Genomic DNA, 19072 nt, shown 5'->3' with positions numbered 1-19072 from the left:
GCCGTCACGCGCGACGAGCCACCCGCGGGCAACCAACCAGAGCGGCCGGGAGGGCGGCGGTCTTCACCGACGCAGCAGCCGTCCGCCTCCTGGTCGTGGCCAAAACCTAGCGCTGCGGCTGTGGTCGCTTCCCTCCTCCTAGTCCAAGCCAAGGTGGTCTCGCCGGCGCGTCGCCTCCGTGATGATGGTGCTGGAGGACGCCTGGGGCTTCGGCGCATACCTCCGCCACCCTCCGCTGCCGGGGCTCGCGCTCGCTGGTCTCCCACATCTGACCGATGCTGCTGCTACTCTCCCGCATCTGGACGGTGCTGCGGCCTGCTGCTTGTGCAGCGTGATGGAGACGGTGGTGGTGACCGGATCCACGCCGGCGGCATGCGGGGACGATGGTGGCTACCAGATCCGCGGCTCGATGCACCGGGGCGCGAGGAGGAGGTCCTCAGCGAGCGGCAGCACCGATTAATTTAGCTGACACCGGTGTCCTGCTCTGCTGCTGGTAAGGTGTTCGAGAAAATGCCAACAAGAAGGAGAAGAGGAGGAAGAAGAAGGTTGGTGCTGATGTGTGGGCCGTTAGCCGTTAGCGCGGCAACCGTCCCGACAGATGGGCCAGCTCTGTCAGAAAAGGGTTTAAAACGGTTAAATCGGTCGTCAACTCGACCTTGTAGTTTTTTGTCACGAAATTAATACTAATCTGGAGTTTTTGGTCAGTTTTCAAAATGCGGTAGTTCTGTGGGATGGATATATGAAATGTGGTAGTTTTTTGTCAATTACTCCTGTGAAGAACATGCAAAAGCTCCTGTTGGTTCGGGTCAAGTGATATGTTCTTCTTTTTGTTTCTGTATATACAAATCATATATACATATATTCCAGTGACCGCAAAATGCTTTCTGCCGCAAGGAATTAATACCCTCAACACAAGAAGTTCTTTAAAATTCGCCGTTTATCTTGACGGATCCACTTCCATTATAGGCCGAAGACCCAGACTAGTGAGATCAACAGGAGAGCCATAATCTTGGCACGCCTCCACTACGGTGTCATACGACTTTGCAGAGAGCTTGAGCCCTTGGTTGGAGGCCCTGATATACATCTCATAGGCAAGCTTGGGCTTACCATCCTGCACAAGGGCTTCGATCAACACCTTATATGTGACCTCACTCGGCTCAACCTTGTGCATCTTCATCCTGTGGAACCACTCGAACGCCGCGCCGCTCCTCGTGCAAGCGGTGATGATCGCGTTGAAGGTCACGACGGTCGGCTCTATCTTCGCGGACACCATGTCCCGAAGAACTGCGTCCGCCTTATCATGGTCGCCCTTGCCGGCGTAAATGGACGCCAGGATCGTGTACGCGTGCAGGTTCGGGTCGACGCCGACCTTGCGCATGTGCTCCCACACCCTCAGCGCCTCGTCGTACAGCCTGCCCTTCTCGAGCGCGCTGAGCAATGCTCCATAGGAGACCACGTCGGGTTTCAGCCCCCGCTCTATCATCTTCTTGAATGTGTCCACTGCGGCGGACGATTCGGCCGCTCTGGAGCAGGCGAGGAGCACGGCGTTCCACTCCCGGCCTCCGGGCTCCAGGCCCTTCTCCTGCATCTTCTCGAGCAGCCTCAGAGCCCACCTCCAGATGCCCCTCCTCTTGGCGGCGCTGAGCAGGACGTTGAAATGGGACCTGATGAGCTCGTGTGACAGATTGTTCGGCCTCGGGCCTTTCTCCAGCAGGTCCTCGTAGATCTCCAGAGCCGCCCACCACTTCTTGGCCCTGCCCATGAGCCAGATCAGGTGGTTGCACACTGACAAGCTTATCATCTCCCCGTCGTCGCGCTCGCGGATCCTCTGGTACAGCTCCTTGGCAATGGTGTAGTGCTCCTCCCCCGTGCAGGCCCACACGAGGCGCTCGTAGTAGCTCCTGTCCGGCCTCACCCCTGCTTCGTCCATGGCGAGAAGCACCTTCAATGCCGCACCGGCTGGGTTGCCCGCACTTGCCAGTGACCGCCGCATCGCCATGTGACATACCCGGATGGCCAGCTTCTCATACTTGACAAAGTCTTGCTCCCAATCCGCCGGGTTCCCCACGAGATCGCCGTTCTTGTGCCTCTCCCTGAGCTTGACGAAGAACTTGAGCGCGGCGAACCCGTCCCCGGCGCTCTTGTACGCCGACATGACCGTCGAGTACGTCGCGGCGGTCGGCACCAGCCCGCGGCCCTCGATGTCGTCGTACACCCTGAACACCTCCTCGACCTTGCCTTGCTCGACGTAGACGGACATCAGGGTGTTGAAGGTCACTATGTTCGGGGAGATCCCCTGCGCCTCCATGTCCGCGAGAACATCCTGGATCCTCCCGAATTCCCCGGAGTTCTTCACCGCGCCTAGCAGGCAGTTGTACACGAACTGGTTGAGGCTGCTGCCGTCTCCCCTTCCTTTGAGATGCTCCACGACGGCGAAGGCGGCGTCGAGGCGCTTCTCCTTGCCGAGCCCCCGAATCACCGAGGTGTATACCTGGAGGGGCAGGTGCTCGTCGCCGCCGCCGAGGAAGTCCTCCACCGAGAGCTTCACATCCTCGGCCGTCTTCGCTTCGCGCAGCGCCGCGGAGACCGCGACGACATCGACGGCCCCTCCCCTCCTCCTGCCGCCGCCGCCGCCGCCGACGGCTGCGGACTCGGCGGCGAACCCGCGGGGGCGGCGGGGCGACGCGGAAGCCGGGAGATAGAGGAGCTTCAGGGAGGTGCGCGGGCATGCGTGGTTTCGTGGACGGCGGGGAGAAGGGAGCTGGCCGGCGGGGTGAAAGACGGCGAGGGAGGGAGCCATTTGGCAGGTTGCCGCCGCAGTGGCCGGACGCTGGTGACTGCGGAAGGTCTAGAGGGCTCCCACGTGGCATGGTTTAGGATTTTCTTCAGGATAACGCGAGATCCTATTTCTTTCTCCACCGAGCACTGGCTCGTCTTATGGCGTGCTGTCACAGCTCGCGCGCGCACGATCCCAATCGTGCGGTCGAGGGGATGCGCATTAATTTTTCCGCGTATAATTTATTTTATTTTCCCCATTGGCATAGAGGGGTTGACAAAAGATGAGCAAAATGAGAACTTACATATCTTTTTTTATAAAACTTACATATCTTTTAAATAGGGGAGAGAAGACACTATCTTTCTATGTGTGTCTTTTTATTGTTCTCATCAATTTTCTTTGGGTTATTTTTCTCATTTTTTTCTGTGTTTGTCTTTCAAATACATGTCGACTTCTTTCAATACACGTTGTACATCTTCTGTATACATGTGTAATATTTTTTATGTAAGTTCAACATTATCCAAATACATGTTTGATTATTTTCCTGTTTTCATGTTAAACATTTTTCAAATACACGTTGTACAACTTTTTAAATGGTATGGAATATTTTTTACATTGTATAAACATTTGGTAAAAAGCCACGGATATATTTTTGAACCACATGAACATTTTATTTAATTGTCATGATGGTAGAACCCAGGGTCCTACCGGACCTGCTCCTTAGGTTGTAGGGGCAGGCAGGGGGAAGATGGAGGCGAGGGCGACGTGGCCGGCGTGGGCGCTGTCCTGATTGGGAGAGGGAGACGGCGGCGAGAGGGAGGTGGTGCGGCTAGGGTTAGGGTTCCGGCTCCTTCAGGGAGCCGGGCAATAGAATATGTCTTATTGCTTAATCTTAAAAATAGTCTTACAGCTAGTATATATAACCACAATGCTGAAAATAAGATAATTTGTGGGCCAAGCCCCTAATCTAAACTTGCCTGGTGGGCCTCCTACGGCCATAAGTCTGCCCAGTCATAACACATGAACATTTATTTGAATAGTATTGAACATTGCTTAAAATTATTAACACTTTATTACATCGTATAGGCGTGTCGCAACTTGCATACGGTATTAGAAATAATTCAAATATGACATAGATACCTACCATTCCAGTTCAACGGAGGGTGTCTGGATATGAAGACTCTGTCTGAGAGCACGCTTTTTCTCAACTTCCTTGAAATGACCTCAAATTTTTCGCATGGCCTTGTACGACAAATTCAAGGCACCATTCTAAGTTGTTTTAGTTTTTGATGAATTTTGCATTTTCTGAAGTTTTCTCGGATAAAAAAGGCTGATAAGTGGTCGGACTTGTCACAACTTCTATACGATATCAAAAGTCGTTCAAACCAGACATGGATGCCTACCATAGGCATGCCCACCTGCTTCCAAATTTGGGTTCATTTGAAGGATGCCCACAAATATACCATGTGCAATGGAAGTTGTTCGGGTATAGCCAGAAGGGTTTGTTTGAAAAGCACGTTGTTTTTCGACATTTATCAAATGGCCCCAAATTTTTTCCACTAGCTTCTATGATGAATTCAAGGCATCATGCTAATTTTTTTTAGATTTTTGCCAAGTTTGCAATTTCTGTCAATATCAATCAAGATGAACATTTTCTTATATCCTAACAATTTCTTGAAATTTATCAACAATTTTGGAATTTCAAATTGTATACACAAATTTAATAAACTTGAACAAATTCCCAACAATTTATGTCGTACACAAATTGCAAACCATGTAGTTTTTTTAAATGTATCAACTTTATTGAAACGCAAACATTTCTTAAATTCTGATTTTTTTTTCAAAAATGCAACATTTTTTTAAATTGCAGAACATTTTTTAAATTGTAAAAAATATTTAAAATTTGAATTTGGTATTCCGAAAAATATTTAAAAAAATTAAACGGGTTACAAAAATAATAATAAAGTTCAAAAAGGAAACAAAATACGAATTAACGCAAAAATGAAAAAATAGAAAGAAAAAAAACGCTTGGGCCTTAGCTCTACTAGGCGACGTCATCACTCTGCCTGTTGGGCGGGCCCAATCGTTCACGGATTTGAAAAAGGTTCATAAATTTTGAAAACAAATGTCCATGCATTTGAAAAAAAATCACAGGCTTTGGAAAAATCTCGTAGAAGTTTAAAATAGTTCTTGTATTTGGAAAAAAAGTTCACATATTTAAAACAAAGTTCATGACTTTAGAAAAATATTTACGAATTTGAAAGCTTTATGGATTTAAGAAAAGGTTCACGATTTAAAAATAGTTCATGAATTCCTAAAAAAGGAAAGGAAATGAAAAATATAAAAAAGGAAAATGGGACAAGTAAAAACCGAAAAAAATAAATGCAGAATTTTTAAAAAATTGTTTATGTTATAAAAGATGTTTTGTAATTTTGTTCAGATTTCAAAAAAATGTCTGCTCAAATTATTTTTATAAATTCAAAACTATTCTGCATGTCAAAATTCTTTACATTTTTTCAATAAAAGTTCCAAATTTTTTCTGCAAATATTTCATATGTATGTATGTTGTTGTGTTTTCCTATATATTTCGCGCTAAAAATACCACAAGCATTGGGTGAAGTGGCTAGCAACGTGCACCTTTAAGTGCGAGGTCTCGAGATCAGGTCCTCATGAATTCTCCTTTTTCTCTGTATTTTTACGTCAGGAAATTGTAAAGTTATGTCGCCAAGATCACCCTGGCTTGATTAATAACTTTCTTAATTCGAAAAAATACATGTAATGAAGATATCATGAGTGTAAGTGTTACATCCTACTTGGATTTTTTATGCTTTGGTTCCAAGGTGTAATAAAGTTGCATAGCTCAAACTCCAAGGATGACATCAAGCATGAACTCGGCCGCTGCATCAAGCACGGTAAAGGAGAATTCAAGCAAAAGTCTGGTTGCCAGTTCAAATGACGACATGGACATCTTGCTGCAACCAGTTGTATCTATAATTTCTGCACATGTTAGTTTCTGATTAGTATTGCCTATTCTTTGTCATATGGTTGGACATGTCATGTTAGAGTTATTTACAAGATGATTAATTTGTGGCAACACATTTTAGAACGACTAAGTTCTATAAGTCCACGCAACAATACTTTATTGAGTGGCTTATACTGTTATACTCCCTCCGTTCCAAGCTAGTACAAAGTTGAGTCACTTATTTTGAAACGGAGGGAGTACATGGTAATGAATATAGTATGAGTGCAAGTGTTACATCCTACTTCACTATTTTGGTAGAAGAACTGCCTCCAGTATGCAATAATAAAACTAAGGTTGGAGGGGGGGGGTACCCCCTACCCCACCTTAGGGCTCGTTTGGTAACCCGTGATCCCGGGGGGATCCCCGCTTATTCCTTGGCCCGAGAAGCTCCTTTCCACGACCTTTACATGGGAAAGAGTTCCACGCCTAGATAGATCAGGTAGGAAAACCTTCGCTCACTCGCTCTCGCGTTCGAACGTCGATGGTCCTTCGGTGCGGTGCCTCTCGACCTTCTTTCTCTAGCGACCGGGGACAATGGCTCCACTCCCCTCCGGTGTCGACCCCTAAGCTCTACAACTGCACGCTCCTCTGCCCTCCGGCGCTGGCGACGCTGAAGGCTCCAGACCGATGTTCGTGTTTCTCCTTCTCGCAAGATCCACTCCTCTCAAATCTTTGTCATGTCTAGCATTCGTGTCCCTCCTCCTTCGAAAAAGGTAAACCCCCTCCTTCTCCCCCCTTTTAGTGTCCAAACCTTACCGTGGACTGTTTGTTTGCGTCGAAGCCTATCTAAGCTTGTTATTTGCTATATCTAGTAAAGGGTCTATAATCCAGTATGTGCTTTTGAAACATTGGGTGTGTTGTATATGTATGTTCTCTTCTACTCTCTTTTTCTTCCCCTTTCTGTTTTTTACCTCCGACAACATGGAGGTTGTTGGTTGACATGCATAAGTGATGGCTTGTAATAATCTTATGGAACCGTACTTTTCTTAGGCAATAAATTTTATGAGCAGAAGGAACCAAAGGAAACAACATAGTGGGAGAGTGGAGGAGGGGACCTTTAAATGTATCCCATCTGACTCTTTCAGCCACTAAGGACTAGTTGAGTTAGGGCTAGGGGCAGTAGCCCCCCCCCCCCTCACACATACCCCTTCGCTCCAAAATATATGAAGTTCTAACATTTGTCATAAGTGAAACCTTTATTAATTTGATGTAGTCTATAGAAAAATGTCCTGTTGGTGTGTTATGGTGAAATATGTTGTTTCTTTTTTACTTGATGAATTTGAATGTAAGACAAAAAGAATTACATGCATAATTTGGGCTCTGCAATAAATGAATTAATGCATAAAGGCGAATTGAAAATCATAGGTTGTTAATTACATGATAGCTAGCCCGCAAAAAAAAACATGATAGCTACATTTTACAAAGTAGGAAGTACACATTGCTATGCATAATTTATATCATTCTAGTGCGCCTCCTGCATGATTGTTGCTTGCAATAAAGTGTTATACAGCTTCTGCCAATTGCTGCATACAATTTTGTGGTGGTTTACTACCAGGCATTGTCGATGCTTTATGTTGAAGTTTCATATGTGGTAAAGAGAAGACTCATGTGTTAATTTTTGACTATTCAATTAGTTGCTAGTTTGGCCACCATTATTTTGCTCACTTGGTCAGTTATATGGACGCATAACAATGTTGCGCCTCACTGATTGTTTTGTGTGTAGTCTTCTATGTTTTGTATCCTATTTAAGATTCTATGTATTCGATCTTATTTTACTTGGGCATTTTTATTGGTTTTTTGTATCATGGGGTTCGGTGAACTCCCTTCCTCCACTCAACCCCCCACAAATCCCGCCATAGAGATTTAACAAAAAATCCAAATGCTAGAGATTTGATCTTGGATACTACTTCATACAAATTAAAACCATGCTATGATCAGCTTATTTGTTCCCCATTTTTATTCCCAAAGTGGAACTTATATTAGATATACGTACATCCACTGACCACTGCTCAAACTACCATTTTCATGTATTCATCATCGTGACAGCATCTCTGCCGTCTAGGGAGTGGCGAGCTACTATTCCTACGATTTTATTTATCTTTGATTGTTTGTTGACAGGTTTGCTCGCATCAGACTGTACATTGACAAACTTGTCTCACCACCAGCTCGCTTGTCTTGTCCCTTCCTTTCGTTAGGATGAATAGACATCATCTCTCTTTGCTGCTAGGAGCTTGATCATGCAAGTTACATGCAGTGTGACTATCAAACAGAATAAAATTCAGCGTCCAAAAACAGAAATTGGATCAATGCGCGCATTTGCAGAAATATAGAGTAGCTCTGCTTGACCCTCTTCCATGAACAACCTGCTTGACGCCCTTGCGGATGTTTGCCTGCCAGCAGAAATGTTTTTTTCCATTATTGCACTTGCATATGTGATGTGAAACCCTTGCATATTAGTAGCAGTGAGGAATTTAGCTAACAAGGCACACCCCAGTGGTTCTCATCCTATATTGTTGTGAAACTTTAGTGCTATAAGAAGAACAAGAGATAACTTCCTTTCATTAGTTTCAGTGTATGAAGGCAGCATTAGCCCAGGAAGTGTCATATCAGTAGTTAACAGGATAGAATTGAATATATGGGACGAATAATGTGCATGAACCTGTGCCTGAATCAGTAATTTATCACCATATAGACTTCAACTGTACAACAAGATACATGTCTATATAAAATTAGTGATACCAACTCTTATTTATAGGAAAAATACCAATAGGTACGCCCAGCTGTTGCAGGTTTTTTCTTTGCCTTACTGCCAGCTAACTTGCATCCATGGCATGGCAATTGGAAAACATTTTCTCAGCCAGGCGAAAGTAGAACACACATTTCACTGAGCTTTTAGACTGGTCATTATCTTACAAAGTTCAAATACATAAACAAAGAGACATAGCTAGTGCGATGGCAACACACCACACAATGATCGCAATATAAATCAGTAGACTGCGCATACAAAGCTAGATTCACAAACTAAAGTTTATTTTCGCCAAAATATGCACTGGGAGAGAAAGGTAAGCTTTCCAAATCGCACACCGGGGAAAAAATGTAAGTTGTCTCTGTAAAGTTGGTCTTCTGCAAAAAATTATGAATACTGAAAATAACAACTCACAACAACATCTTGCATTATCCTGTTGACATGGTAAGCATTTTAACACAGGTAGGACATAACAGTACTAACTTTACAGTTTTCATATGAATAAAATCTGACCCAACCTGAATCTAAAATAAGTAGCAGGTCAAGAGGGCCATTAAAATGCATATTGCTGTGTTCAGCTTAATAAAACAACAGTTTTTTTTTTTGCTAATACATTGACACTGCTTGCATTTTTTGTACCTTTAAGGATCTTATGTAAGCTAACAGGAAAAGGTTCTTAAACAAACTTTACATGAAATCTGTCCAAGGAAAAAGATAGACTAAATCTAGATCCACTAAACTAACCACCGGCATAATCACCTAATCATGACGAAATCCACATGGCATAGTATATGCAAGTAAGGCATTGTTAAGGCGCCATCACATCAATAGGAGATTTTGCATCTGGGCGAAGCAGAGGGACAAATTCAGAGCAAAACTTCCTGTCCAGCTGAGTGGACCTTCTTACCAGGAACGGTTCAGAAGATAAAACTACCTGGGCATCTTAGTCCAAGTTTATCTCATGAAGAGCCAATGTAGAAGCAGGTACATGCTCCTACATGGAAGGATAAAATAAGTTCAAATGACATGGCAAGAAATAACCCCATCGGTGCTGTTAAAATTTACGCTTATTCAACAAAGAATAATTCAGTATATTAGGATAAGTAAAAGGAGTGAAAGGATGTCGTATTATGATATATTATCAGTTCAAATACATAACCAAAAGTTGGAAGTTAGCAAAGAGCGCCTCAAGGAAAATAACCGATACATAAGCATTCACTGTGCTGCATGATAAAAAAATCTTTAGAAAATGAACACAACTATAGTCATCAGAAGACATACATGTAGCAGGTTGAAAATCTGATTAGGATATATTGGAATACTTCCATTCAATCCAATTGTTTCCGGACTGTTGATATAATCATTGTATCCACTTTTATGGAGTATCAAATCAAATATAAAAACGCTCGTACTCATGCACACGCAACCTAACCAGATTCGATCTTTTTTTCAGATCGAAAATCAGATTTGGTCTTGCTATACTAAAGAAGAGATCATTCTATTATATTAAAGAAGAGATCATTCTATGAATGCAGATGCACCAACCCCATACCGATTTTTGATAAAAAATATTTTACTACGACGATGCATTCTCTATCAACAAGACAAACTGAAGAAAAAAAAACAGTATGCATGGATAAGACAGGATCACATCATGATATATCTGAGTGAGCATGAACCTCGATACAAATAGAAAAGAAAGACCATGAACAATGAAAATATATCTTTGCTCAATTTTTATTACCAACAAATAGCAAATAAATCTGCTTACTTATGCAATGATTTTTCTTGAAATTTAAGGTATCAGCAAATTTAAGCAAGTAAAACCTGAAAAGCCTTTTGAAAGGATCGATATGGTTGACTAGAGGGGGGGGGGGGGGAATAGGCAACTAACAATTTTTAGCTTTTCTTTAGCAATTTAAACTTTGCATGAAAGTAGGTTGTCTAGATATGCAACTAGGTGAGCAACCTATATGATGCAACAAGGATAGGAACACAAGCAAGCAAGATATATGAAACAAATAAGCTTGCACAAGTAAAGGCACGAGATAACCAAGAGTGGAGACGGTGGAGACGAGGATGTGTTGCCGAAGTTCCTTCCCTTTGAGAGGAAGTACGTCTCCGTTGGAGCGGTGTGGAGGCACGATGCTCCTCAAGAAGCCACTAAGGCCACCGTAATCTCCTCACGCCCTTACACAATGCGAGATGCCGTGATTCCACTATTGGTGCCCTTGGAGGCGGCGACCGAACCTTTACAAACTAGGTTGGGGCAATCTCCACAACTCAATTGAAGGCTCCTAACGACACCACGAAGCTTCACCACAATGGACTATGGCTTCGCGGTGACCTCAACCGTCTAGGATGCTCAAACACCCAAGAGTAACAAGATCCGCAAGGGATTAGTGGGGGGAATCAAATATCTCTTGGTGGAAGTGTAGATCGGGGCCTTCTCAACCACTCCTGAGCAAATCAACAAGTTTGGTCGGCTAGGGAGTGAGATCGGGTGAAAATGGAGCTTGGAGCAATAATGGAGCTTAGAGGTGGAAGAGGTAAGTCAACGGGGAAGAAGGGGACCCCTTATATAGTGTGGGAAAAGGATCCAACCGTTACCCACCAACCAGCCCGCGGCCAGCGGTACTACCGCAAGGCCGCGTGGTACTACTGCTTGCAACCAAGCGGTACTACCGCACGGCTGTGCGGTACTACCGTACCGACCCACAGTACTGCCGCAATCCCAGCAACATAAAAGATAAACAGACGCGCAGGAGCTGGGGGCGGTACTTCCGCACGCGCGGTACTACCGCGAGGCAAAAATCCCAGCCAGGGAAAGGGAAACTTCCATGCCTACTTCCACAAAGAAACGGAAGTAGCAAAAACCCGACACAGTAGTACTGCTGAGGGGCGGTACTACTGCCTGACTGCATAGCGCGGTACTACCGCTCGGCGAAAGCGGTACTACCGTGGGCACCCGCGGTACTACCGTTGTCCTGGGAGCAGTACTACCGCAACCAACAACAGCAGCCAGACAAGGGAGGCAAGAAGACGGAGGAAGCTCCAAGGAAAAAGGAGGGGACAAGAAGGAGACGTGTACGTGATGATTCCACCCAAACCTTTCCAACGCGGACCCCCTCTTAATAGTACGGCTTTCCTACGACTCAAATCCACCAAAAAGAAACATAGAAAAGACGCCGTCTTCATCAGTCTTCGAGGGGCACCCAATCGTCTTGTGCCTAGCAATGAAGTGTCTGGAATACTCATGGCACACGATTAGTCCGCAAATGCGTTGTCATCAATCACCAAAACACTTAGGGATAAATATGCCCTTACACCTTCTTTTCTTGTTCCATCTCATTTAACTTCATCTCATAATGTTGCTTCAGAACAGAGGTGTCACTCTTGGCAAATTGTTTCATCTCCCCCATCAGGAATTGAAAACAAAAAAGGTATGATTAAATTTCCAGGTGGAACAAAGAACCCAATACCAGACCACAGTTCTGACTATTAGAATCGTAGGTCAAATGTGGTTATCTTTGAACACGAGTTTACGATGGATGGTGGAATGAAGATTATTCTTACATGTGAACAAAATGTCCAGGCTGAGCCATACGAGTTGTAAATTCGTATATGAACAATTACAATCATAAGGAAAGAAAAATAGTACCTCCTTTCTTCTGAAGTCCTTTATTTTGATCTTGCAGCTCCATATCCGGTGTTTCCGAGATGGATGAGTGTTCTCTTTTCTTTTCTTCTTCATCAACTTCACCTGAAAAAGAAGAGTGCTTATTAGAGAAAGTGTCACGAACACGTGGCATTGTTTCAGTAACTTAATTGACACTTCGAGTGCTCCTATTCTTCTCATGGATCAAACCACCTCTAAACTTTAAACCGGATAAATCACTCCCTAAATTTGTTAAAACAGGATAAATCAGCCCCTAGATGGATGTGCACAGAATTGCAGGTGGTTTTTGATGTAATGTTGCTCGCTGACTGAGCTTGCCCAACTTTATAAATAAAGCCATTAGGCACGAGCCACAACGTCATACAAACACAAACTAGATAAATTTGGTTCAGAAGTTGCAAACGCGGCAGCGAGTACAAATAACTGGGCACGTAGGTCGACAACCTACGCAGTAAGAGGATGACACCAACAAAGGGCTACAAAATGCTAAACTACACTAAATGATCTTGATTACGCCGGATGAGAGAGAACGTTGTTCCCCGAACACGAGAAATCAGAAGCTCCGTGGCATCCTCGTCGGAAGTTTTAACCAGTGGCTTCCACTTCTGTAAAATGATGAATGGTTTGAAAATACGGTCAACAGGTTTGTTAGGGAAGACATGTTCAATAGTGAATTTGTTACTAATGGTCCATAAAACCCAATACATCGCAGCAAAGCCAAACCAGAAAACATGTTTCACTTGAATGGACAAGGTCTTGGCAAGCTCAAGCAACTTAACAAAAAGAGTTAGGGGCTCAGTTTACATCCAACCACGGCCGAGTACAACTCCAAAGTAAAGCAGCTAAATTACATTTGAAAAAGATATGATCAGAATCCTCACGCCCAGCACAGCTCACAAAATCCAGATGCCGGCCCATTATGTTTACAAGAACATGAAAAGAGTCACAAAGTGGGGTATCGTCATGCCATCAGTCAAGCCAAAACTGGACAGACTTTGCTGGCATGGACGACAAACTTGACCAAAGAACGAAAATCATCACGAACTTTAACCAAGTCAAGCCAAAATTGAGAACCTCCAGCAAAGGCTAGCATGGGGCTAAAAGTTCAAAAGTATTGAGCTTTAAGAATGTCATACCACAACAACCCAGGAGAAGAACTGAGAATCCTCCACCATCACTTAATAATGAAACATTTGTTCATGATAGAGGTGTTAATAATGCCAAGCCTCCCAAAGCTCTTTGGCATGCACATGATAACCATTTAACCAGGCGGTAATTTTTCTTGTTGCTAGTGGTATTCCAGTAAAATTCACTACGGTGTTTATTGAAACCAGCATGGAGATAAGAGACCTAAGATACGAGTGTTCTATTAAGACACAACTCCTTTGTTTACACATAGTATGACTCAAAGTCCATATATAACCTCCCTTGTACATAACATTCGACACAACTCTAACACGTTAGCCTTAACTTCCTTTTGAAGGTGGTGTCTCCAACACAACAGTGTGTGTAAAACTTTCGTATGAAGATGCTCTCCATACTTTAATCTGGATAACCGAACAATCTGACTTTCTCAGGACAATGTTGCGTATAAAAAGGGAAATGCCGCTTTGGTGCGCCGTTGGATCAGTATAAATCGTGTGTCCCAGTTATGTTCCAATCCAGCGAACCACATTTTCCACCCAACTTATCTTCTCTACCATCGTTCTCCTCCACACATACATTCCTCCTCCAAAATCAAGCCCCCTGTCTCTCTCCTCAAATCAGCTCCTGGCCGCGCCATCGCCCAACCTAGGCTCGACTTGCACGGGAACCGATGGCCGGAGCACCGAGGAGGAGACGGTAGCCGAGCCCATGCAACACGCGAGCCCTAGTCCTCCCAGTTTGTGGTCTCGAGCGAAGGCCGCTGGCCCTCCTGGAGTTGACCAGAGTGGAGGCTGCAGCGGCGATAATGGACGGTGGGGTAGCGCAGGTGAGAATCCGGATTGCGACGTCGCCGGTAATTTTTTCTGTAACAACACATGTGTTGCAAAAGTTATTTTCACAACATCTATGTTGCCAAAAGTAAAGACTAAAAAAAAAGAAATTCTGCAACATCTCTTTTGTTGCTTTTGCAACAAAAACTCTATTGCAAAGTAAAAAAATCTGCAACAAGATTTGGTTGCAAAAACACCCCACAAGACAATCTTCGTTACAAATATTTCTGCAACAAAATCTTTGTTACAAAGCAGAGGAAAACGTTCAACCGCTATATTGTGTCAGATCTGCCGGCTCGTGAGGCAGCGGATCTTTTAGCTATAGCCGCCGTTAAGCGCCCACCACGATCCATCAGCGTGCGTCGAGCTGGTGCCCGTGGGGTACTTCTCCTTGGGTGGCCTCCGCCGTCCTCGCAGCTATGTAAACATCGGTTATATGCAGTGGCCCGTGACCCGGGGCCATCAGATATCCCTCAAGCAGTCGAGCTACTTCCTGTAGACGTCGAGGAGCGCCTGGTCGCTAGTGGTTCGAGGCAGGGTGCACACATATGTCGTGACCAGTGCGATTGAACAGGCTCCGACGCGGTGATGTGATGAATTTCATAGCATACGGCTGCTGCTACGCGCGGCGTTCTACCACGAATGCAGGGATCAGTACGAGAAGATCAACATTAGGGCAACTCCAACGCGGCGATTCAAACAGACATAATTTTTGTCCTTTTTTTATCTGTTCAGGTAGATCAAGCGGACGCCAATGTTCTTTTATTGTCCGCCGGCCTGTATGTCTGCCTGACACGACGGACTCATTTCGCATTTGCGCTAGATTTCGGAAATTTAGAAAATCAAAAGAAGTCGAGTTTACATTAATTAAAAGTAAACAATATTAAAGAGAACATTAAAATAAAAAAAGCCAACAACGGCTGTAGATCTAGGCGTCGTTGTTGTCCTCCTCCTTGGTCAGGTCGACGTAGACTGGCGCCTCCATCCATGGTAGCGTCTGCTGGAAAGCTACAAGCGTAGCCGGTTGCGCTGCCTGTTGCTACTCCGACTGCCCGCCCCGACGAGGAGCCGGCCTCATAGTCATGATTGCCGCCCTTGCCGAAACCCATGGTGGGCGGCTGCTAGGTCTGGGTGTCGGGCGGCTGGGGGGCAAGAGGAAGAAGACGAGGTGGAAGTGGATTAGGCGGCCCCCTCTGCCGCATCCGTGACATTAAAAAGACGCGCGGCAAGAGGTTTGATGGCTGACATGCAGACCCCAACGCAGACGTGAACTTAAAAAGGACCGATTGATGGTGATTGGGTGGCTGACACGGGTCTGAGACAGACACCAAGCGGATGTGCGACGCGTTCGTCTTGTGTTTATGTGGACATAAATCAGACGCAAATTTGAGCAGGATTTGCGACAAAATATGTGTTTGTGTCGGAGGCAAACAAAATATTTGTTTGTGTCGGCGCGTTGGGCCACGTTTTGGTCCATGCAGACTGAAACAGACGCAGGAGGACGAAATGATCGCCGCATTAGAGTTGCACTTCCAATAGAAGCAGTAGATTGATGATGCTGATTGGGACCTTGCGTTGTCCGTGACTTCATGACTGGGCACAGGAGTTGGACGTTGTGTTTGAAACTTTGAATCCTTTAGGTTGAGGCTTTCTTTGGTTTATAGGATAGGGTTATTATAGGAATAGAAAACTTGTAGGAAATGTGATAACATATATCTTAAATTTTATAAGTATGATTAGAAAAAGAGATGTCATTTGATTCATATTATATGATTTTTTTCATTGAGTCTAGACTCATGTTTATTTTTCTTTGAAATGCAAAAGATAGGAACCAATCCTATGAAGTAATAGGAATCCATTTCTATGAACCAAAGGGTTTTAAAGCAAAAATTCCTACAAGAATCCTATCTATATAATTCATGTGAAATTCCTCCAAACCAAAGAAGGCCTGACATAGGAAGGTTGGCGTGATGATACAACAACAAGTGATCGCAGAGAAGCTACGAGGCCGATGTTCACCGTTGGATCGATCCTGCGATGACTTATTTTTTAGGGAAATCATGCCCTGACTTTAAATGCTCGCTAAAGCGTGTTCAATTCTGCAATGCCTGTAATGTTCTGTGTAATGTCCAGTTCCTATAGTTCTGTTATGTGGGTAGTTTCAGGTTCTTCAAAGATTCCTTCATCTCTCGAGAATAGAGTGCGTGACTGGGCAACGAGGGAAATGCAAGAGATGCAACATTGCCCGTGCACCTTCCCAGTGACATACAACAAAATAGAGTCAAACGATATATTCATAGGGAAAACACAAAGAACCAGAATAAATGGTAAAGGGGGAAAACAAGAGGAGCAATCTATTTGAAAACACCACCACACCAGTACACATTGCCATGAGATAGATCGTAGAACGTAGATATAAGGGGACGGTCAGAAAGAATCAAGTGATGCTTTTATCTAGATGGACATATTACGTCACCCCTAAGTCATTGCAAAATTTATTCTTATTTTATTGCATTTGATCTCCTTAACTCTATTAAATATAACACTTTTTTCCTAATTGTTTGCACTTATTTTTCTTCTAAATTCAGTACAGTTGTTGTCTTTACCGACACGAATCAAATAAGTATCTTTTCAGCTTATTGCGCGATCTTGTTCTTAATTTAACAAATATTCTTCGGCTCTTATTTATTCCTAATTGATTGCAAATGATCTCTGCTCATGTTAGCACACATCCACTATAAAAAGAGACGACTTATCATTTCGTTAGCCCAACAATTCATAGCGCCCTGTAAGTCTGCAATTCATAGTCTCCTCACTTATAAGTCTGCAACCAACAGATGAAGAACATGAAGATTTTATTCTTCACCCTTGCGCTCCTCATGCTATCTTCAGGTATATATATTTTTAGGGAACTATCTTCAGGCATCTACTCCCTCCGTTCCGAATTACTTGTCGCAGGTATAGATGTATCTAGATGTATTTTAGTTGTAGATACATCCATTTTTACGACGAACAATTTGAAACGGAGGGAGTAGGAAGTAGACGTTGTTATCTTTAACACTTACGCCTGAGAATTGTGTGTATGTATATGTTGGGCTGCTCTAACTTTTCCTATTTTCTCTTTTGATTTTGATACCTCTAGATATGGCAGCCTCCCTCCAGTGCAGGCATGTCCTCAAAAGTGGCCCATGTAAAATCGATGATTGTAGAGCTTACTGCAGTAAGATACCTAGAGTGCCCTCATCCAAAAATCCTGACGTGTGTGTTCCTGAGGGATGCAAATGTGTCGTGTGTATATGGGCGCAAGAAGGGATGTAGTGTTTCCTCTAAGGTTGCTTAACTAATAATAATGGTCTCACATACCATGTGGCCTTGTATAATTGTCAAGGTCAATATTGATGATAGAATAATGAAAATGTTATAATATTGCATTGGGCTCTTAACTTATGAATCGTATTGTATTTATCAATTGTCTATCTATCTATCTATCTATATATATATATATATATATATTATGTATCGAATTTATGATATAGAGGAAAATATGGAGATGAGCTACTTTTTTATATAGAAAGGCAAAATACCAGGTCATCGATGTGGTGAATCATCTCATTTTGGAAGACAATGACCATTAGACCCACCTAACTGTAACATAAACAGACTACACCATTCAGATCTACATCAATAACTTGTTTGATAAAAACAAGGGACAACGAAACAATTTTTTTATGAAGAAGACCATAGAAATAAACAAATAATAATCCCATAAAGAGTTAGACTCATCTAGATGAGAATTAATTACATCTTAGGGAAAGTAGTGGCTGCGCCCACTTTCGGTGCACCCACGCAAGAAAACATATCAAAACATTTAGAAAAAATATGAAACTTCGTGAAAATGATCATCAATAAATGTTATGAGGGCTTGCAAAGTTTGGTGGTCAAATAACATTCGAGAAGCGCTCTACAAAAAAGACAAAATTGCAAAATCTGCTCAAACAGTGCACATACATTTTGACTAATTTTCAGTGATTTTGTCTTTTTGTAGAGAGCTCCTCGAATGTTATTTGACCACTAAATTTTGCAAGCCCCCATAACATTTGTTGATGATCATTTTCACGAAGTTTCAGATTTTTTCGAAATGTTTTGATATGTTTTTTTGCGTGGGTGCACCGAGAGTGGGTGTAGAAGAACCACTCTTGACATTAACTTGAAAAAATATCGCAAGAACCTCCGTGTAGACTCAAATGTCATAGAAGTTTGATAGGACATTATTAATTATCATCTAACTGAGAATTAGCAAATTTATTGTTTCTAAACTGCTATATGATCTCATCTTTGTGATCTGGGATCCAAAGACGAACGGAAGTTTTGCGCACACAAGGAGTAATAATCAATAGAAATACCAAGAAATCATATAAAAGGAAAAGAGAGAAAAATTGTTCCAAGTCCGACTTGCCGGATTCGAACCAGCGATCTAAGGATTAATCTGCACAAACTACAGTCCTCCGCTCTACCAACTGAGCTAAAGTCGGATTGTGCAGATGTTCATATTGTACGGTTAATAGACAAAAGACATATTCGATTTACACGTCCAATGCATGATGCTAAATGGATCATCAGTACTTTTATTCTTGAGCAGGTACTTGATTTCCGTAGTTTGTAGTGACTAATTATCAAAGCACTTCTCCATCAGATTACGCATGGACATTTTCTTTTGAGAAACGACTATTTATGTTTCATACGATCTGTTGATAGTTTTGTGCACATTATCAGTATAACATCTAGATCAATAAAAATAGAACACCATGATTTATAGCAAGAGAAAGCGCGAAACCCATTCCCCACAAGAGTCATCTGTCATCCCCGGACGGTT

The 19072-nt window shown here is 43.3% G+C and overlaps 1 protein-coding gene and 1 non-coding gene across 2 annotated transcripts; both read right to left on the bottom strand.

Annotated features, from left to right (window-relative positions):
* Positions 1-800: 800 nt before the first annotated feature.
* LOC125545459 (protein LOW PHOTOSYNTHETIC EFFICIENCY 1, chloroplastic-like) lies at positions 801-2885 on the bottom strand. The gene has a single exon (XM_048709398.1). The coding sequence runs from the start codon at positions 2798-2800 to the stop codon at positions 938-940; it is 1863 nt and encodes a 620-aa protein (XP_048565355.1). The 5' UTR covers positions 2801-2885; the 3' UTR covers positions 801-937.
* Positions 2886-18645: 15760 nt separating this feature from the next.
* TRNAY-GUA lies at positions 18646-18731 on the bottom strand. The gene is given in 2 exon segments: positions 18646-18681; positions 18695-18731. It is a non-coding gene; the product is annotated as a tRNA-Tyr (tRNA).
* Positions 18732-19072: the final 341 nt, after the last annotated feature.

Source organism: Triticum urartu, chromosome 3 (assembly GCF_003073215.2).
Source record: "Triticum urartu cultivar G1812 chromosome 3, Tu2.1, whole genome shotgun sequence".
NCBI classification, from domain to species: domain Eukaryota; kingdom Viridiplantae; phylum Streptophyta; class Magnoliopsida; order Poales; family Poaceae; genus Triticum; species Triticum urartu.
The sequence above is the reverse complement of the archived record's forward strand: the minus strand, read 5'-3'. Positions and strand labels throughout refer to the sequence as shown.

Excerpts from the sequence above, each read along its gene's own strand:
- LOC125545459 (XM_048709398.1), bottom strand. The coding sequence starts at position 2,800 with ATGGCTCCCTCCCTCGCCGTCTTTCACCCCGCCGGCCAGCTCCCTTCT.